Source organism: Nerophis lumbriciformis, linkage group LG01 (genome assembly GCF_033978685.3).
Source record: "Nerophis lumbriciformis linkage group LG01, RoL_Nlum_v2.1, whole genome shotgun sequence".
In the NCBI taxonomy this organism is placed as follows: Eukaryota; Metazoa; Chordata; class Actinopteri; order Syngnathiformes; family Syngnathidae; genus Nerophis; species Nerophis lumbriciformis.
The window spans coordinates 67177501-67200653 of NC_084548.2; the positions used below are offsets into that span (position 1 = coordinate 67177501).

General features: G+C 39.2%; 1 protein-coding gene across 1 annotated transcript in view; it reads left to right on the forward strand.

The window, feature by feature from the left end:
- The window catches only part of arfgef2 (ADP-ribosylation factor guanine nucleotide-exchange factor 2 (brefeldin A-inhibited)), a 99514-nt gene that overhangs the window by 24778 nt on the left and 51583 nt on the right, over window positions 1–23153 (forward strand). Inside the window, exons 10-18 of the mRNA XM_061924747.1 lie at window positions 2089–2323; window positions 2523–2622; window positions 4829–4968; window positions 9961–10069; window positions 10143–10332; window positions 10399–10510; window positions 12818–13023; window positions 15041–15125; window positions 18078–18249. Of these exons, the coding sequence (XP_061780731.1) occupies window positions 2089–2323; window positions 2523–2622; window positions 4829–4968; window positions 9961–10069; window positions 10143–10332; window positions 10399–10510; window positions 12818–13023; window positions 15041–15125; window positions 18078–18249 (1349 nt within the window). The remainder of the gene's footprint in view (window positions 1–2088; window positions 2324–2522; window positions 2623–4828; window positions 4969–9960; window positions 10070–10142; window positions 10333–10398; window positions 10511–12817; window positions 13024–15040; window positions 15126–18077; window positions 18250–23153) is intronic.

Genomic DNA, 23153 nt, shown 5'->3' on the forward strand with positions numbered 1-23153 from the left:
ATTGATCAAGTCGTGGGGATCTACCTCATTCATATATACAACTTATATTTACTTATTTATGAAATATATGTTTTTGTTAACAAGTTCAAGGTGTTTAATGATAATGCAAGCATGTTTAACACATATAGTTAATATTGTTAAAAAATTAAAGGTGTTTAATGATAATAAAAGTATGTTTAATACATATAGTTAATATTGTTAACAAGTTAAAGGTGTTTAAAGATAATGCAAGCATGTTTAACACATATAGTTAATATTGTTAACAAGTTAAAGGTGTTTAATGATAATACAAGCATGTTTAACACATAGTTAATATTGTTAATAAATTAAAGGTGTTTAATGATAATACAAGAATGTTTAATACATATAGTCAATATTGTTAATAAATTAAAGGTGTTTAATGATAATACAAGAATGTTTAATACATATAGTCAATATTGTCAACAAGTTAAAGGTGTTTAAAGATAATACAAGCATGTTTAACACATATAGTTAATATTGGTAATAAGTTAAAGGTGTTTAAAGATAATACAAGCATGTTTAACATAGTTAATATTGTTAACAACGTAAAGGTGGTTAAAGATAATACAAGCATGTTTAACACATATAGTTAATATTGTTAATAAATTAAAGGTGTTTAAAGATAATACAAGCATGTTTAACACATAGTTAATATTGTTAACAAGTTAAAGGTGTTTAATGATAATACAAGCATGTTTAACACATATAGTTAATATTGTTAACAAGTTAAAGGTGTTTAAAGATAATACAAGCATGTTTAACACATAGTTAATATTGTTAATAAGTTATAAAGGTGTTTAAAGATAATACAAGCATGTTTAACACATATAGTTAATATTGTTAATAAGTTATAAAGGTGTTTAAAGATAATACAAGCATGTTTAACACATATAGATTCCTTTCTTTCATGAAGACAAGAATATAAGTTGGTGTATTACCTGATTCTGATGACTTGCATTGATAGGAATCAGACAGTGGTGCTGATAACGTCCGCATTTTCGAATGGAGGAGAAAAAAAGTCCTCCTTTCTGTCCAATACCACATGAAAGTGGTTGGTTTTTGGCATCTTATTTGTCCAGCTTCCGTACTTCTTTGTATACACTTTACAAGAAATACATTGTCGGCAAACTCTGTAGCTTGCTAGCTTGTGCCCGCCAGCTTTCTGAGACTCTTATTTTGTCAGTGCAACTGTGCAGTCGGTCTTTGGAGTTTTGACGACAGGTACGGCGCCAGAGTCTGTTGAAATAAAGTGTTTCTCGCCTTCCAGTTGGTAATTTTATTGAGCTGGCAGCAGCCAGCGTCATCTCAGAAGACCCTCGGGTGCCGTGAATGTCAATCAAGTGACAAAAGTGACGTCATAGTGAAGATTTATGATCGCTCATTTTTAGGACTATTTTTTTAATGCCTGGCTGGTGATCGACTGACACACCCTCCGAGATCGACCGGTAGCTCGCGATCGACGTAATGAGCACCCCTGATCTAACATAATAGTGGGAGTCCAGTCCATAGTGGATCTAACATAATAGTGAGAGTCCAGTCCATAGTGGATCTAACATAATAGTGAGAGTCCAGTCCATAGTGGATCTAACATAATAGTGAGAGTCCAGTCCATAGTGGATCTAACATAATAGTGAGAGTCCAGTCCATAGTGGATCTAACATAATAGTGAGAGTCCAGTCCATAGTGGATCTAACATAATAGTGAGAGTCCAGTTCATAGTGGGGCCAGCAGGAGACCATTCCGAGCGGAGACGGGTCAGCAGCGCAGAGATGTCCCCAACCGATGCACAGGCGAGCGGTCCACCCCGAGTCTCGACTCTGGACAGCCAGCACTTCATCCATAGAATTCATTGCCAAACTCCATTTTTCACACAGAGTCCTCTTAATACATTTTTTTTTTTTGATGGTTTAAAAAAAAATCACTTTTATTTAAGCTATTATTGACAATTGTTGAACATAAACAAGTTTAGAATGCCCTGTGGGATACATTACAGTTCTCTTTTGTACTGGCACCATATCCCTGCCATCCAAGTTTCCTCATGCTTTATTTCATGGATGTTCTGTGCAGGTCCCACGAGTTGCGCTCCAAGATCGTGTCGCTGCAGCTGCTGCTGTCGGTGCTGCAGGGCGCCGGGCCCGTGTTCCGCACCCACGACATGTTCGTCAACGCCATCAAGCAGTACCTGTGCGTGGCGCTGTCCAAAAACGGAGTCTCCTCTGTGCCCGAGGTGTTCGAACTGTCGCTGGCCATCTTCCTCACTCTGCTGTCCCACTTTAAGGTCCACCTGAAGAGGCAAATTGAGGCACGTGACACCATATTGTTGTATTTTAACATATTTGAAAATATTCATATTTCAAGATGCAGACTAAAGTACATAATCCAATGTTAGTATATTTCATATTTTTAAATATTAATGTCTAAAGTAACTAATGGTGTATTTTAACATGTTAATATCTGATTCTTATTTTCTAAATGTTAATATCTGGCCTACTGTGCCTCAGGTGTTTTTTCGGGAGATTTTCCTCACAATCTTGGAGACGTCAACAAGCTCTTTTGAGCACAAGTGGATGGTCATCCAGACGCTAACACGCATCTGTGCAGGTATACGTCGGTATTATATTATTATGGGCCTGCTGCAATGCAAGCGGCCCATATTATTATTCCACATACTTCAACTTTTATTATTATAGTTCCACACGTATTTCTTACGATTAATACAAGAGGGATCGGCCAACGAACCCCCACATATGTTATACCATTGGAAAGGTCTCACTCGCTCCTACGGCGGTACTTTAAGTTGGCAACATTTCGTGTTACCATGGTGACGCTATTCACGAATTTAAAAAAAAAAAGGGTAAATTTAATGGAAAAAGACAAGATTACCTCCTCTTGTAGCTCAGCCATACTTTTACGTAGCTCGGTGCTCAACGTCTCATTTTGTTCATACACTTGTCTACTTTCGACACAAGCTTGCTTGCATGCTAACATAAGCATGATTATTTTTTAAGCTAAATTTGCTTCCGTTTACCCCAGAGTCAAATAACTTGGCACGTGACACTTGTTAACTGTTAGCATGCTAGCAAGCTAATATTAGCATGCCAACTTTTTTTTTGCTGTTTTTTTCACTTTTTTCTTTACTTCCGCAGCCATACACCTTACATCCGTGTTACTTGATAGACCTAAAACTCATGGTTTCAGACACTCAACACCATTTTCAAAGTACGGCGGCTTCCGATGACCCCCGGCCAGAGGTCCAAAGCACAGATAGCAGGCCCATCAAAATTTCCGCTGCAATTTTCTAGTTTCATGATTACACTTCCAAGAGGCTATTTAACATGCACTTTATTTTACATCATGAAAATACCATTAGATTTAAATAAAATAGATGAAATGTTCATTTGTAATTATTTGTTCAGTTAGAATTTTAACATACTGAATGATAACAGCTTTTTTAGTTACATGTCAATAAAGTTAGTGCTAGGAGTGCACAAAAAACAAAATCGTAATTCTTATTTATTACGTTTCCAAATTGATTCATAAATTTCAAAAATCGAAAAATTTTAATAATTTTTGTAACATTTTTAAATTTTTTATAAGTATCAATTTAAAAAATATGTTTTTATGCTTTCCTTATACAACCTGAATGATCATTTTTTAACCTGTATTTGAAAAAGTTTCATTATAATTATTATTAGGGATGTCCGATAATATCGGACTGCCGAAATTATCGGCCGATAACTGCTTTAAAATGTAATATAGGAAATTATCTGTATCGGTTTCAAAAAGTAAAATGTATGACTTTTTATAACACCGCTGTGTACATGGAAGTAGGGAGAAGTACAGCGCGCCAATAAACCTTAAAGGCACTGCCCTTGCGTGCCGGCCCAGTCACATAATATCTACGGCTTTTCACACAAACAAGTGAATGGTCGGCATGCCATACAGGTCACACTGAGGGTGGCCGTATAAACAGCTTTAACACTGTTACAAATATGCGCCACACTGTGAACCCACACCAAACAAGAATGACAAACACATTTCGGGAGAACATCCGCACCGTAACACAACAGAACAAATACCCAGAACCCCTTGCAGCACTAACTCTTCCGGGACGCTACAATATACACCCCCCGCTACTCCCTACCCCCCCACCTCAACCCCGTCCACCTCAACCTCCTCATGCTCTCTCAGGGAGAGCATGTCCCAAATTCCAAGCTGCTGTTTTGAGGCATGTTAAAAAAAATAATGCAATAATGTTTTTTGGAAAACCTTGTTACATTGTTTAATGCATCCAGCGGGGCATCACAACAAAATTAGGCATAATAATGTGTTAATTCCACGACTGTATATATCGGTATCGGTTGATATCGGAATCGGTAATTAAGAGTTGAACAATATCGGAATATCAGATATCGGCAAAAAAGCCATTATCGGACATCTCTAATTATTATACCACACAGTAATTGCGATAATCGGTTTGAAACGAGAATCATTTTGAATCGAGAATTGATTCTGAATCAAATCGTCACCCCAGGAATCGTTGGGAGCCCAAAGATTCACACCCCTATTTAGCGCCTCTCTCAGGTCGCGTCATTTGTAGTTTTTAGTAGTTGTTTTTGTTTAATAAACCAAATAAAGTTGAATTGCATATTAAAAAACCCTTAAATTATGTAAAAAAAAATTTGAAAAAAACCCAGCTAAAAATGTATGTTTTTAGCATTAAAACGTCAATGACATCAGTTGCTGTATTCAATTATTGCATGTTGTCATACTAGAAAACCTTTGCTGATCATATGTTTGTTTGCAGACGCCCAATGCGTGGTGGATATCTACGTCAACTACGACTGTGACCTTAACGCCGCCAACATCTTTGAGCGCTTGGTCAACGACCTGTCCAAAATAGCACGAGGCAGGAGTGGTCAGGAGCTGGGCATGACTGCTTTGCAGGTACACCCTTTTACTAGACGTGCAGTCACGTCGCTCTGATGTCACCTATATACTGCTCACAGCCACTAGGGGGCAGTATAAAATGCTATCTGCAGAAGCATTACATTTCAGTGGGAATTTTTATCACAATGAAAATGTATGTCATGCATAGTCAATGTCAAGTAAAAAATGCTTTTATACTGTAATTATTTGTTGTTAAGTCACAATACCAGAAGTATCTTCTGATATACACGTTATGTATTTAAACTGGTTTTATTCATCATATTGTAGTACTCAACTACAGTTAGGGAACAAAATGCCAAAACGTGAAACTGCTTAACTTTTTTCAATTGAAACATATAACTACAAGCTACTGGCAGTCACTTCTCCAATACCGTATTTTTCGGACTATAAGTCGCAGTTTTTTTCATAGTTTGGCGGGGGTGCAACTTATACTCAGGAGCCACTTATGTGTGAAATTATTAACACATTACCGTAAAATATCAAATAATATTTTTTAGCTCATTCACGTAAGAGACGAGACGTATAAGATTTCATGGGATTTAGTGATTAGGAGTGACAGATTGTTTGGTAAACGTATAGCATGTTCTATATGTTATAGTTATTTGAATGACTCTTACCATAATATGTTACGTTAACATACCAGGCACGTTCTCAGTTGGTTATTTATGCCTCATATAACGTACACTTATTCAGCCTATTGTTCACTATTCTTTATTTATTTTAAATTGCCTTTCAAATGTCTATTCTTGGTGTTGGCTTTTATCAAATAAATTTCCCCAAAAAATGCGACTTATACTCCAGTGCGATTTATATATGTTTTTTTCCTTCTTTATTATGCATTTTCGGCCGGTGCGACTTATACTCCGAAGCGACTTATACTCCGAAAAATACGGTATATACAATTGTCAAACAAAGACTATATTGTTATGTCATACAGAAACATTTAAAGGATGTATGGGTCACTTTGGTACATTTTTGTGGTTGAAGATAAGGGATGTGCTTATCCGTATCCACCGAGCAGTATCGGCAGATTTTAATAAAAAAGTATGTGATCGCCATTGCCGATAATGCCTTTTTAATGCCAATCACAAACGCCAATCTTCTTTGGCTAATATTGTGTTTCTTTTGAGTCCCCTAGTTGACTAGCATATACATACATATAGAATACACCCTATACATCCCCTAAAGTAATAGTAATCACTTGCATTACAGAAAATAAACTGCATTTTTAATTATCTGTATAATTATCAAGTATCAGGACGGTACTAAACATGTTACACACCAAGAGCAACCAGGAGCAGGCATGTTAGCTAATCTAGCTAACTGCCAAGCTAGTTTGAAACAACACCAAGAAATACGGGCACCGTAAAGTTTAAGAAGTGTGGATGGATCCGCGTTACAGCAGAAATACTTATAAGGGTCTAGAGAGAGAACACTATAACAGCTCTTAATTGTTAATTTGTCAACATTTTCGCAACCAGAAGTACATGACACGTAAGGAGAGTGGATTGTTTCATAAATTGTTAGCGCGACGCCAATGATAACATCCGTACATCATTGATAAATAGGTCTTTATTGTCATTGCACAAGTACAACAAAACTTTGTTTTCAGCACAAACAAACAGTGTACAGGGTTACAGAACAGGAACGCTGATGGGTCGCCACAAGGCGCCCGTAAAAGATGGGGGAAAAGGTAAAACTCTGGGGAAGGATGAGTAAAAAAATACAATCTAGACTGGGCTCCTAAGGGGGCCCAGTCTGGAGTGGGAAAAAAACTCCATAGCAAAGCACATATACATATTACAACGTACATCTCGAGATATCTAGCAACAGAGGGAAGGGAGTGCGGGGTCATGGTGGTAGGCCGCGGCTCTCAGGCGTTGACCATCCTTTCATCACCCCTATGGGATTTGCGTCGAGGGCGTTGGGTTGGGGGGGTGTATGTGTGGCGTATAGTTTTTTGGATGCATGTTTGTGTGTAAGCCTGCAGTGTGTCTCTGTTCCGCGGCCTTGATCTTGTTTAGTCGCTAGTCCAAAGTCAACAACAACAGGTGTGTGTCCATGAGAGACAAGAAGGGAGTTTGTTGTGTCTTCGCTGCACTGTCCTTCGGGAGAGTCTCGAAGCCAGGGAAACAATCCAAGTTAGAATGTTTTGTATGCGAGTGAAAATTAAATTTGCTTTTCACTCTAAATTGTCTATGACTGATCCTCAAAAATCCTGCGGGGCAGACGCAGACGCAGACGTTATCCAAATCACAAAGAGTGTCCACAGTTCTTCCCGCATCCTCCAATGATTTGTGGCAGCTTTGGGGTACTTTGAAAACTGCCAGCAACTTCCAATTTGTCGACAAACCAGAGCAACATTTACTCCAATCAGCAGATGTCCTGTTGTCATAATTCCGAATAGGTAGATATTAGGGATGTCCGATAATAGCTTTTTGCCGATATCCGATATTCCGATATTGTCCAACTCTTTAATTACCGATACCGATATCAACCGATACCGATATCAACCGATATAGACAGTCGTGGAATTAACACATTATTATGCCTAATTTGGACAACCAGGTATGGTGAAGATAAGGTACTTTTAAAAAAAATTAATAAGATAAATAAATTAAAAACATTTTCTTGTATAAAAAAGTAAGTAAAACAATATAAAAACAGTTACATTGAAACTAGTAATTAATGAAAATTAGTAAAATTAACTGTTAAAGGTTAGTACTATTAGTGGACCAGCAGCACGCGCAATCATGTGTGCTTACGGACTGTATCCCTTGCAGACTGTATTGATATATATTGATATATAATGTAGGAACCAGAATATTAATAACAGAAAGAAACAACCCTTTTGTGTGGGGAGGGAGGTTTTTTGGGGTGGTGCACTAATTGTAAGTGTATCTTGTGTTTTTTATGTTGATTTAATAAAAAAAACATTTTTTAAAAACCATACCGATAATAAAAAAAAAACGATACCGATAATTTCCGATATTACATTTTAACGCATTTATCGTTACATCGGACATCTCTAGTAGATATCTTCACGTCCTCGACAGAAAAGGGTCGCCAGGCACGCGGCACTCCTTCTCCCAAGAGTCCGTCGTGTGTCCAGCAACAACCGCTCCGTCACGACAAGCAGGTTCCCCCAAACCCAAGATCTTGTCAATTCCGTTGAGGCCAGTTAAATAGTTCCAATGTTTAGATTTGGAGAGCAGTGCAAAAAGAGGCAACAAGAAAGTTAAGACAAGACAAGATAAAGAAGCAAGCAGGAGAGATAAGGGACAGGAAAGGGGAGCGTCCACCCTCGATGAGTGCCAGAGAGAGAAAAAATTAAATAAATTGATACTAGAGTGATCAGGTAGATATTTGTATTTTCTTTAAACATTTTTTTGTATTTGCTTATCTTCACAAATCTAGGGAATCATTCATTGGACACAGGAAAAAAATAGGATAAAAAGTATTTAAAAGAGTAATAGTCCTTTTTTGATTCAGTTTAGTTATTGTGTATTGATTTTGTTTTAGCTCTTTAGGAAAAATGTCCTCTTACATCTCTAGAAACCTGTATATGAGACACAGCAGCAGGAGAGCAAACAGCATCCTCAGGGACTCATCCCACCTAGGTCATCGCTGGCTTGAACTCTTGCCCTCAGGGAGGCGCTATAAGACCATCAAAGCAAGGACAAATAGACTGAAAAACAGTTTCTATTCTAGCGCTGTTATTGCCCTAAACTCTGCACTTACCAAACACTGACCACTTTATTAACTTGCTTACCTCTGATAGAGATCTACTGTGCAATATGTTTTTAACATTTTTATTATGTTTTTAAATGTTTTATTATTGTTTGTTGTCTTAAGAGTATTTTATGTAGGTTGTTTTAAAAGCACTGAGCTGGAGTGCTGTTCAATTTCGTTGTTTCCATGCAATGACAATAAAGGTATTCTGATTCTGAGTCTGAAAAGGTTCAGAGAATCTTGAGAAATCACTGCACGTAAGTGATGATATTACGGACCTTTGATCCCTCAGGTGGCACTGTATCAAAAACCGACATCAGTGTGTAAAGGATATCACCACATGGCTTCAGGAACACTTCAGAAAACAACTGTCTGTAACTACAGTTTGTCGCTACGTCTGTAAGTGCAAGTTAAAACTGTACTGTGCAAAGCGAAAGCCATTTATCAACAACACCCAGAAACGCCGCTACAACTGTATGTAATAAAAGAAAATAAGGAACTAGTTTACATATTGTGTTGATATTTTTTAAACTGTCAATATCACTCACCATAAATAACTCAAAAGACAGTTCATTCATGTGATCTGTATTGGTATAGGTACAGGCTGATCTCACTCATGGATGACCGGAATCTGCAGCATAAATCCCTTATCGCAACATATCTAGTAAAGATGGATGTATTTACTAAATGTAAGCTACTGTATTTAAGCTTTGGAATATATAATACAGAGCACACATCTCTCTTATTAATGTGTACCGGCTAGGAATATATAACGGACCTAAGGTTTCGTACAAAAAAATGTAAATAGGAATACAAGTACGGTTACACCCCTATATAATACACGTTATAATGATTATAACCACCATTGCTCATTGGGTGACATGTCCAGGGAGTATACTGGCCATGCAAGAACTAGGATGTTTTTTTAGGAACTGTTACACAAAATCCTTGCAACATGGGGCCGTGCAATATCATGCTGCGACATGAGGTGATGCTCGTACCTTAGGATCTCATACAAAATGCCATCAATATGTTCGCTAACATAAGGCAAATCTATGAGGTGAATGGATGATCTCAGCAAAGTTGAAGTGCTGACTAAAACATTTGTCAAATAATTTGAGAAACCTTAAAACTTTTGTGTACATAGAAGAAGTTCATTAAAACGGAAGCAAAAAGAAAAGTGTGGCATTTATACTTTGAGTGTAGAATACAATATATCTAATATAAGGCTTAAATGTGTTTGTGTGACGTCCACAGGAGCTCAGCCTTCGTAAGAAGGGCTTAGAGTGTCTGGTGTCCATCCTTAAATGTATGGTGGAGTGGAGCAAAGACATGTATGTCAACCCAAACCTACAGGCCAACCTTGGTAAGTGTGTGCCGTCCTCCTAACGTCCACACAGAACCGCTCGACATCTCCTCTGTTGGGCGCCTCCTGGCAGGCCAGGATCCTCCGTCAGAGAACGACACGTCAGAGTTAAAGCTTCCGGAACAGCTGGCCGGACGCAGGGACAGCGTCGGCTCCTTGGACTCCACGGTGTCCTCAGGAGTCCCGCCCTCTCATCCGGACCACCCAGAGCAGTACGAGGTCATCAAACAGCAGAAGGACATCATCGAGCACGGCATCGAACTGTGAGTCTTCCTGCATCACGATCGTGTTCTTTGTTTACAAACATTCCCTTTGCTGTCTCCATCCAGATTTAACAAAAAGCCAAAACGAGGCATCCAGTACCTTCAGGACCAGGGCATGTTGGCCTCCACTGCTGAGAACATCGCAGAATTTCTTCACAAGGAGGACAGATTGGACACGGTGAGAGGACTAAATCCTCTTATATACAATAGGACTTCGACTTAAGTCCATATTTTAGTAAAAGATTATACACTTAGACACAATATAAAGTGATATGACATGTGCAGTTTATCAAACAAACATAACAAGGGGGTGATGGATAAACGTTGTATTTATTAACAAAGCCTCCTCGAATGCAGCCGCCCTGCCGACATGCACACACGTTTGTCACTAGCACTGTGGTGCACTCAGTTTTAAACTCTTCACCTTAACAGCCAGTCCACAGCGATGATTAGGAATAGAAAATAAAATCCACTTTACCTTATTGGTTAATCTTTTTGGCGTACAGCAGAAGGGAGGGGGGAAGTTTTGACAACACTGGATACTTCCGGAATGTTTCAAACCCCACATCGCTCGTCTATTGCTTTCTTTGGACTCATATGGAGTTGGCAAAACTATGAAAGGGTCATAAAAAGGCTAAATCGCACATAAAGTAGCACTGAGCACAGTAGCGAACAGTGGTAGCTGACAAACAATGATCAGCCCACCCATAATGGTGGGCACAAAATGGGTGAAAGATTACACTTGGACACAATATAAAGTGATATGCAGTACTGTTTATTAAACAAACATAACAAGGGGGTGATGGATCAACCTTACATTCAATTACAAAGCCAAAACAACAGCTGAACTGTTGTCCTCGAACGCAGCCGCCCTGCCGACATGCACACACGTTTGTCACTAGCGCTGTGGTGCACTCAGTTTGAAACTCTTTAACTTACCAGCCAGGCCACAGCAATGATTAGGAATAGAAAATGAAATCCACTTTAATCTTTTCGGCGTACAGCGGAAGGCAGGGGGGCAGTTTTGACACTGTGGATACTTCCTGAATGTTTCCAACCCCACATCGCTCGTCTATTGCTTTCTTTGGACTCATATTGTGTTAGCAAAACTATGAAAGGGTCATAAAAAGGGCTAAACAGCACATAAAGTAGCACTGAGCACAGTAGCGAACAGTGGTAGCTGACAAACAATGATCAGCCCACCCATAATGGTGGGCACAAAATGGGTGAAAGATTACACTTGGACACTTACTAAAGTGATATGCAGTACTGTTTATCAAACAAACATAACAATGGGGTGATGGATCAACGTTATATTTAATTACAAAGCCAAAACAACAGCTGAACTGTTGTCCTCGAACGCAGCCGCCCTGCCGACATGCACACACGTTTGTCACTGGCACTGTGGTGCACTCAGTTTGAAACTCTTTAACTTACCAGCTAAGCCACAGCAATGATTAGGAATAGAAAATAAAATCCACTTTAATCTTTTTGGCGTACAGCGGAAGGCAGGGGGCAGTTTTGACACTGTGTATACTTCCTGAATGTTTCAAACCCCACATTGCTCGTATATTGCTTTCTTTGGACTCATATTGTGTTAGCAAAACTATGAAAGGGTCATAAAAAGGGCTAAACCGCACATAAAGTAGCACTGAGCACAGTAGCGAACAGTGGTAGCTGACAAACAATGATCAGCCCACCCATAATGGTGGCCACAAAATGGGTGAAAGATTACACTTGGACACAATACAAAGTGATATGCAGTACTGTTTATCAAACAAACATAACAAGGGGGTGATGGATCACCGTTATATTTAATTACAAAGCCAAAACAACAGCTGAACTGTTGTCCTCGAATTCAGCTGCCCTGCCGACATGCACACATGTTTGTCACTAGCGCTGTGGTGCACTCAATTTGAAACTCTTTAACTTACCAGCCAGGCCACAGCAACGATTAGGAATAGAAAATAAAATCCACTTTAATCTTTTTGGCGTACAGCGGAAGGCAGGGGGGCAGTTTTGACACTGTGGATACTTCCTGAATGTTTCAAACCACGTTCGTAAGTGTGGGCACAAAATGGGTGGATGAAATGTTTGTACACAGACAGAAGGTTTGTACATCAAAGCATATTTTAATTTGGTTTGAGGGGTTCGTAAATCGAGGTTCCACTGTATGTTAATGTGAAATAAAAGTGGTCAGCACCTTTATCTAGCTCTGCATGCCCTATAACATTTTGCTCCTGTTGTGACACTTGTCGTACCGTTGTTTACAATGAACTCATCAGCACTATTAATGCTGACTCTGCACTTTACCACTATTACAATATAGGTTGTGTTGCTGCTGTGTTGTACAATGACTAGCTCATAAATGAGCTAGTGGGCAAAGAGAGCCTCATTTTATTTTCCATTATTAGAGTTAATCTGTGTTCTTGTTTTATATATTAGGAAATAACCTGCTGTCTGCAAACATAACCCGCTCCTATAGACCCAGGTCGGCGAATTCCTGGGTGAGAACATCAAGTTCAACAAGGAGGTAATGTACGCCTATGTGGACCAGCTGAATTTCTGCGGTGGGGACTTCGTGTCGGCCCTACGAGTCTTTTTGGAAGGCTTCCGGCTGCCGGGCGAAGCCCAGAAGATCGACAGGCTGATGGAGAAATTTGCTGCTCGATACCTGGAGTGCAACCAGGGGTGAGAATGTCAGCGTGACTTACAAACCCCAAAACCAGTGAAGTTGGCACGTTGTTTAAATCGTAAATAAAAACAAAATACAATGATTTGCAAATCCTTTTCAACCTACATTCAATTGAATAGACAGCAAAGACAAGATACTTAACGTTCGAACTGGAAAACTTTGTTATTTTTTGTGAATATTAGCTCATTTGGAATTTGATGCCTGCAACATGTTACAAAAAAGCAGGCACAAGTGGCAAAAAAGTCTAAGAAAGTTGAGGAATGCTCATCAAACAGGTGTGTGCCATGATTGGGTATAAAAGCAGCTTCCATGAAATGCTCAGTCACTCACAAACAAGGATGGGGCGAGGGTCACAACTTTGTGAACAAATGCATGAGCAAATTGTCGAACAGTTTAAGAACAACATTTCTCAACGAGCTATTGCAAGGACTTTAGGGATTTCACCATCTACGGTTCGTAATATCATCAAAAATGTCCTCTTACATCTCTAGAGGACCTGTATAAGAGACACAGCAGGAGGAGAGCAAACAGCATCCTCAGGGACTCATCCCACCTAGGTCATTACTGGCTTAAACTCTTGCGCTATAAGACCATCAAAGCAAGGACAAATAGACTGAAAAACAGTTTCTATCCTAGCGCTGTTATTGGCCTAAACTCTGCACTTACCTGAACACTGACCACTTTATTAACTTGCTTACCTCTGGTAGAGATCTGCTGTGCAATATGTTTTTAACATTTTTATTATGTTTTTAAATGTTTTATTATTGTTTGTTGTCTTAAGAGTATTTTTATGTAGCACTGAGCTGGATTGCTGTTCAATTTCGTTGTTTCCATGCAATGACAATAAAGGTATTCTGATTCTGAAAAGGTTCAGAGAATCTTGTGAAATCACTGCACGTAAGTGATGATATTACGAACTTTTGATCTCTCAAGCGGTACTGCATCAAAAACCGACATCAGTGTGTAAAGGATATCACCACATGGGTTCAGGAACACTTCAGAAAACAACTGTCTGTAATTACAGTTTGTCGCTACGTCTGTAAGTGCAAGTTAAAACTACTGTGCAAAGCGAAAGCCATTTATCAACAACACCCAGAAACGCCGCTGGCTTCGCTGGGCCCGAGCTCATCTAAGATAGACTGATGCAAAGTGAAAAAGTGTTCTGTGGTCTGACGAGTCCACATTTCAAATTGTTTTTGGAAACTGTGGACGTTGTGTCCTCCGGAACAAAGAGGAAAAGAACCATCCGGATTGGTACAGGCGCAAAGTTGAACAGCCAGCATCTGTGATGGTATGGGGGTGTATTAGTGCCCAAGACATGGGTAACTTACACATCTGTGAAGGCACCATTAATGCTGAAAGGTACATACAGGTTTTGGAGCAACGTTATCATGGACACCCTTGCTTATTTCAGCAAGACAATGCCAAGCCACGTGTTACAACAGCCTGGTTTCATAGTAAAAGAGTGCGGGTACTAGACTGGCCTGCCTGTAGTCCAGACCTGTCTCCCATTGAAAATGTGTGGTGCATTATGAAGCCTAAAATACCACAATGGAGACCCCGGACTGTTGAACAACTTAAGCTGTACATCAAGCAAGAATGGGAAAGAATTCCACATGAAAAGCTTAAAAAATGTGTCTCCTCAGTTCCCAAACGTTAACTGAGTGTTGTTAAAAGGAAAGGCCATGTAACACAGTGGTAAAAATGCCCCTGTGCCAACTTTTTTGCAATGTGTTGCTGCCATTAAATTCTAAGTTACTGATTATTTGCCAAAAAAAAAAAAAGTTTCTCAGTTGGAACATTAAATATCTTGTCTTTGCAGTCTATTGAATTGAATATAATCTGAAAAGGATTTGCAAATCATTGTATTCTGTTTTTATTTACAAATTACACAACATGCCAACTTTACTGGTTTTGGGTTTTGTACATCACAGCACATGCACTATGAAAATGAACAACACTTTGTTGCTCGTACAGGTAGTAATAGTATATAATATGCCTTTCATCTTGCAGACAAACCCTGTTCGCCAGTGCAGACACCGCTTACGTTCTGGCATACTCCATCATTATGCTCACCACAGACCTGCACAGTCCTCAGGTAAGAATGCATTCATATTAATCTATATGTACTTCATCTCTAGAGTGTATGTTCTAGGGCTGCAGCTAGCAATTATTTTAATAATTGAGTAATCTATCCCTTTAATCGAGTAATGAATTACAACAAACATTATAGTCTCAATACGTCTTTTACGGATAATAGTTGAAATAAACAAGGATTTTTTTTAGATGACCTTTTATTCTTTCTTCTTTAAAGGGAACATATCAAGGAAAGGCGAGGCACGTTTATTTATAGAGCACAATTCAAAGTGCGTTACAGAAAATAAAAACAAGGCAAAAATAATAATTCAACTTAAAATCGTCATAGAAAACATAATCAAAATTAAAATCAACCAAATACTGTAGATAAAATACCTTCAGTTGTCAAATGCACAATTAAATAAAAGTGTTTTTTTTTTATTTAGACTTCCTTTTTTGTTGTCATTCAAATTTGAACTTTACAGTACAGATAAGAACGAAATTTCTTTGCATTAGCTCATGGTAGTGCAGGATAAAAAAGCAATAAGGTGCATATATAAATAAATAGATTACTGTACAGATAAATATATTGCACTTTTTCATATGCATCCACGTTTATAGATGTATCTTAGATTGTCTTTTTAATTCCAGCGAGTTAATCCATTTTGGGGGGAATTGAGGGGATAAGTTATGATGATTAGTGTTTTATTTCTTGTCTTGCGCTCCTATTTTGGTGGCTTTTTCTCTTTTTTTTGTATTGGTAGTTTCATGTCTTCCTTTGAGCGATATTTCCCGCATCTACTTTGTTTTAGCAATCAAGAATATATCAGTTGTTTTTATCCTTCTTTGTGGGGACATTGTTGATTGTCATGTCATGTTCGGATGTACATTGTGAACGCCGTCTTTGCTCCACAGTAAGTCTTTGCTGTCGTCCAGCATTCTATTTTTGTTTATTATGTAGCCAGTTCAGTTTTAGTTTCGTTCTGCATAGCCTTCCCTAAGCTTCAATGCCTTTTCTTAGGGGCACTCAACTTTTGTTTATTTTTGGTTTAAGCTATCGATACCTTTTACCTTTATGCTGCCTCCTGCTGTTTCCGACATATACAAAGCAATTAGCTACCGGCTGCCACCTACTGATATGGAAGAGTATTAGACGGTTACGCTGCCGAGCTCTAGACAGCACCGACACTCAACAACAACACATAATTTGCAGACAACAATTCCTGGTTTGCAAAAAATATTTTGAAATTAGATAATCTCCCACGGCACACCAGACTGTATCTCACGGCTCACTGGTGTGCCACAGCACAGTGGTTGAAAAACACTGATCTGCACAACTGTAAGTTAAAGCTAATTCTGTCATATTACTTATTTTTTTTAAATGTATCGCGTAATTTTCTCTGCCTCGAGGAATCGTTTATTTGATGGTAATTCTAAAGGCATGACAAGCAGTAGATGGTCCAAGGAAGGATAGTTTGCCATGCCACATATCTGTATTTGCTGCTTCCTGTTCTCCCACGCTCATAAACAATTCATGATGAAAGCATGCATCGTAACTCCGTTTCACAACACACATACATGCTTTGCCAGAGACATAGCATAAAAAAATAGAAACAGTTCCTGACCTCTTTAGCAAAAAATTACTGACTACATCATTCCTGACAATAAGATCATGCTACTTTTGTCTTGAATGCTTTGCAGGTACCGGTAGTCTAAATAGGCACGTTTAAATAAATAAAGGTGCTTTCAAATAAACTTTGAAAAGGCCTTGTCTTTTATACGTGATATCCAAGTCGACTAAATTTACTGTCATTTTAGCTGACTAAAATGTACCGTATTTTTCGGACTTTAAGGCGCACTTATAATCCTTTAATTTTCTCAAAACTCAACGGTGCGCCTTATAACCCGGTGCGCCTAATGTGCGGAATAATTCTGATTGTGCTTACCGACCTCGAAGCTATTTTATTTGTTACATGGTGAAATGATAAGTGTGACCAGTAGATGGCAGTCACACATAAGAGATACGTGTAGACTGCAATATGACTTAAAGTAAACAACGCCAACATTTCATATATTTAATTGAAAATATAGAACATTACACACGGCGCTCAAAAATCTATCAAAATGTTTTAGTACGACTTTGGTAAGCAATGAAGCCGCACCGCTTGATGGATTGTACTGTGCTTCAACATCGGAGTATTATTATGGTGTGTGTACAAGGTAAGATATATTATCTGGCGTTTTGTTTCCCAATATTATGCAAAAGCCACTTTTCTTACCTTCTGGTATCTGCTGATCTGTATTTGGGATCTGCATAAGTCCTGAAAATGTGCGCGCTTCCGCCTTTGTAGTCCGTGTCGACTCCGTAGTCGATAAGCTTCTTCTTTTTCTTTATCTTCTTGTTATGGGACATTCATCCTCCGCTGTTGCCATTTGTAATATAAAGTAGTGTAAAGTTCTTACTTATATCTGTCAGTAAACTCGCCATGAAAGCGCTAAAACATACCGGTGTAGTGAGTTTACATTATTCACTCAAGAAACTTTAATTATTAGAGAGTTCCGGTCGGACGGATTTTCACGGGACACATTTCCGGCGTTATTGTACTAGTGAGCCATGGATGAGGAGATGCTGCTCTGTTATTGATTTAAGTAAAGTCTGAATGCACCTTTTGGTATGAAAATAGACCTGACTAGACCCGCTCATCTGCACTGCGCCCTGTGGTCCGGAAAATACGGTGATGTAATTTCATTGACTAAAACTAAATTCATTTAAATGACTAAAACTGCAACACATTTTCGTCAAAAGTCTGTAGCTAAAACTAAATTACAAACTGCTGTCAAAATTAACATTGTACTTGTGTTGTATTGTTAATTTCACGTTATTATTACAAAACAAATAGAAAAGGTGTAGAAATGTCCATCAGTTGCTTTCCGCTGAGACTTGGGTGCTACATGTTGTCATGGTTTGTTTTAGGTGAAGAACAAGATGACGAAGGAGCAGTACATCAAGATGAACCGCGGCATCAACGACAGTAAAGACCTGCCTGAAGAGTATTTGTCCTCCATATACCACGAGATTGCCGGCAAAAAGATCGCAATGAAGGAGAGCAAGGAGTTCTCCATCACGCCCAAGTCCAACAAGCAGAGTCAGTAGTCTTTCAGTAGACCTTTTATCTCTTTATTAATATTATAGTCATATTAAATACCATATAGCAGTGGTTCTCAAACTTTTTTCCAAGCACAACATCAGAAAACACTTTGCTCTTCACATACCAACATAATGACCAACATTAAAATACAGTGGCGTAGTAGGCCCAAGTACTCATTAAAAACAAGGCCGATGTTTTATTACACACAATACACAAGCATCATCAACAATGATACTCCATATACTGTACATATTTACAGACTTATTTGGTGTACCACTAGATGGAGCCCGCGTTCGTACTACAGTTTGAGAATCACCGCTATATAGTGACCGGAAATTAACAAAATAAAAATATAGTTGAACAAAAACAGACTATTTCTGAATCTCAGTAAAATTAAAATAATGCTATTCGATAACAGTAGAAGAGAAAGTCAAATATAAAAATAGACACATTGAACGGGTGAAAGAAACCACATTTTTGGGCAGGGGTGGGCAATTAATTTTTACCGGGGGCCGCATGAGCAACCCGAGCACTGCTGGAGGGCCACACCGACAATATTTCAATTAAATTTTGCTCAAATTATTTTTGATATACCGTAAGATAAATAATAATAATAATAATATTTTCATTTAACCTAACTTATCTTTATACAAAAGCAGATGGCTTTTGATGGTTTTATTTTTAACACTTTCTTACTTTCTTGGGGCGGCATGGCGTAGTGGGTAGAGCAACCGTGCCAGAAACCTGAGGGTTGCAGGTTCGCTCCCCGCCTCTTACCATCCAAAAATCGCTGCCGTTGTGTCCCTGGGCGGGACACTTCACCCTTTGCCCCCGGTGCCACTCACACCGGTGAATTGAATGATGAATGATAGGTGGTGGTCGGAGGGGCCGTTGGCGCAAATTGCAGCCAAGCTTCCGTCAGTCTACCCCAGGGCAGCTGTGGCTATGAAAGTAGCTTACCACCACCAGGTGTGAATGAATGATGGGTTCTACATGTAAAGCGACTTTGGGTACTTAGAAAAGCGCTATATAAATCCCAGGCATTATTATTATTACAACACTTCCTGATGTATAATACAATGCAAAAATTTCAATTTCTGTCACTTTATCCTGCATCCTCTTTGTTGTGAACGTAGCACACCTGTAAGGTGATTGGCGAAAAAGGAGGAAGCGTTGCTGTTGCGGAAATGAGGAGTGAGGATAGACGTGCGTGTGGAAAGAAAGAGATAAGTTGAGCTGTGTTAGTATAGGTTGCTCAATAAAAGTTTAAAAAGAGCGTCAGACTTGGTGTGCACTTCTTCTGGACGCTACAAATGGTGTCAGAAGTGGGATGAAATGCCTCCCAGTCCGCCTTGCCATCAAACCTGGGAGTCTTCATTGAGGGCAAAATTCCCCCATGCCGAGCAGCGTGCGCTGCACCTGTAGACGCTGCCTCTCTCCTTCCTCCCTCTCTCTCTCTCTTTGCGACAAGCTCCTCACATCCGGGATTCACACAGACATCCCCTCCCGTTCAATCTTGACAAAGTCGCCAGGAAACATCGTGGCACGTACCTCCCGATGACGTAGCAGGCTGAGCACACAAGCAGCGCAGTATGCTCACACAAGCAGCGGCAGCATGTGCAAAGTTTTACTTCTGACACCAATTGTAGTGTCCAGAAGAAGTGCACACCAAGTCTGACGCTCATTTTAAACTTTTATTGAGCAACCTATACTAACACAGCTCAACTTATCTCGTTCCTTCCACACGCACGTCTATCCTCACTCCTCATTTCTGCAACTCAAGAACACAAGATCAACTTCAGCAGGTCGTTACACTATATTCTTTAAACACAGCAACATGTATACCACACATTAAGCACATGGCTTTACCTTTAATTAGGGATGTCCCGATCCAGGTTTTTGCACTTCCGATCCGATACCGATATTGTTTTTGCACTTCCGATCCGATACCGATACTGACCGATACCGATACTGGCCTATCCGAGCATGTATTAAAGTTTAAAGTTATTTAGCCTACTTAGTTGTCAGAATCATGTTGAAAAGGGTTTTAGTACTCTTGATAACAACTAGCCAGCTGAATTAGGGGAGTTTGAATAATACACAATGGTTGGTAACAAGAAACTGACCTGTTTATTCAAGGATAAACACAAAATAGACAAAATTATACATGACAAACAGAAATGGCATCATTGAACTAGGGCTGGGCAATATGGCCTTTTTTTAATATTGCGATATTTTAAGGCCATATTGCGATACACGATATATATCTCGATATTTTGCCTTAGCCTTGAATGAACACTTGATGCATATAATCACAGCAGTATGATGATTCTATGTGTCTACATTAAAACATTCTTCTTCATACTGCATTAATATATGCTACTTTTAAACTTTCATGCAGAGAGGGAAATGACAACTAAAAAAATCACTATTTTTTTCATACGGTGTTGATGTGGAAATGTTTGCCTCGGCATTTTGATGGTGTGGGCGTGTGGCACCGAATGGAGATAAGCGTCTGGACAGACGTTACAATATTTGAACAATGATGACGAAAACTGTTTTCTCTGTCGTGTCCGTGTGTCGAAAATTGTTATGCGCTTATTTTTTTATTTGATTTTGTGCGTGGCATAGATTTGCCGTGCGCAGAGGACGCTTGAGCAGGCGCGCACCTTAGCGGCTGCGCTAGCATCACAGCTAACGTTAGCCATGCTGCTACCTCGCTCTCTGCTGGGAGAGGGCGTATACGTATGTGACGTGTGTAAGAAGGTGCGCTCGCTGTCTGTGAGAGGGAGACACAGGAAAGAGTGAGAAGAGCCTGTCGTGTAATGCCAGCAGCTAAAAGCAACTGCGTGAGAATCCACAGACCTGTGGATGTGTTGAAAGTGTGCTGGAAAATGCGGAACGGAAATTAGGGAGCAGCAGAAAAGTGGAATCTATTATTTAAATCAGTGCGTTGGAAAACACGGACCGGATTTTTTTTTTAAACTGGATCTGGATCGGCATTTTCCCATGCCTTGCCGATACGCATTTTTTGGCAAATATCGGCAGCCGATCCGATCCAAATATCGGATCGGGACATCCCTAGTGCAAACTAAAACCATGCTACCCAAGATGTACAACAATTCTTCCCAACAAAAGAAGAAATATAACCTTAAAAAAAAATCTAACTTATAATATTTGTGTAAACTTACACATAAAACATTTAGTATATCAGTATGTGGATGTAAATTATGGAATGGATTAGGCAAAAAAGTCAAACAAAGTAATAATATGACCCAGTTTAAAAAACTGGTCAAACTCAAAAGTGTTTATTTACAAACTCCAAAGAACAAGAATCCTGATAAACATCTTGAACCTTATTAAGGAATGAGATCATTTTATTCATTTCATTATGTGAATTACAAATGATTCAACTCTTTCTTGGGAACTTTAATATACAATATTTGTGGTGTACAAATTGGAAAAGGGGTAGGGTTAAATAAGCTATGCTTTTTCCTACTCCTTTTCAGACATGTTGTAATGAGACACTGTAAATCATATTTAAACTGCATGCATGTTCGAAATAAACTTAAACCATAAACCATATTATTATACAGCTTTGGTTATGATTTATATTAAACCCAAAACCAGTGAAGTTGGCACGTTGTGTAATTCGCCCCAAAAAAACAGAATGCAATGATTTGCAAGTCCTTTTCAACTTATATTCAATTGAATAGACTGCAAAGACAATATATTTAATGTTCCTACTGAGAAACTTATTTTTTTTTTGCAAATAATCATTAACTTAGAATTTAATGGCAGCAACACATTGCAAAAAAGTTGTCACAGGGGCATTTTTACCACTGTGTTACATGGCCTTTCCTTTTAACAACACTCAGTAAACGTTTGGGAACTGAGGAGACACATTTTTGAAACTTTTCAGGTGGAATTCTCTCCCATTCTTGCTTGATGTACAGCTTAAGTTGTTCAACAGTTTACGTTGTTGTATTTTAGGCTTCATATTGCACCACACTTTTTCAATGGGAGACAGGTCTGGACTACAGGCAGGTCAGTCTAGTACAGGATGCTTTATTATTGTCCATTCTTTTAACATGTACAAGACACATAAGAACTGAAATTACATTTTCGGCACAGTCCCATTGAGAGCAAAGTTCAAGTTCAAGTTTATTCACAATACCATATAACAATTACAATAGTAGTGAATATCATCATTTAAAGATGTTGGTACGTGAAAGGGTGCCCCAAATAAGCTAGAAGAAGCTTTTGACAGGGGGTCCAGAGGACAGTATATACGTGGAATGATGAAACATGGTAGCAAGCACAACAACAAAAACAAAAAAAAACCAACGCTATATGATTAACAGATACTAGTACTAATAGTACAGACATACGTTACAGGGAGACAAGACGAGACCGCCAACGGATCAGCCACTTACGATGCTCCTTAAAAAAGGTGGGGAAAAAGGTGATACGGGGAAAGGGGGGAAGAGTAAAAAATATCAGTCAAAGGCTGGAGCCTTGGGAGGGGGTCCAGACTGAGTCCAAGGGAAATAAACTAATTTGCCATAGCACACACAAACATGTTACATATAATCACAACAACTCGCAACAGAGGGGCCGGGGAGTTGGGGCCCTGGAGGCCGGCCTGCTGCTATAAAGCGCTACTCAGCCGTCCATCATCCCGAAGGGGAATCAAGCGGTGGTGAAGGCGTGGGGTGGCGCACTCTTTTACTATGAAACCACGCTGTTGTAACACGTGGCTTGGCATTGTCTTGCTGAAATAAGCAGGGGCGTCCATTATAACGTTGCTTGGATGGCAACGTATGTTGCTCCAAAACGTATGTTTGATGCAGTACAGACTGAGGGATCGAAGGTGACAGGGCTTAGCTGCTTACGTGCAG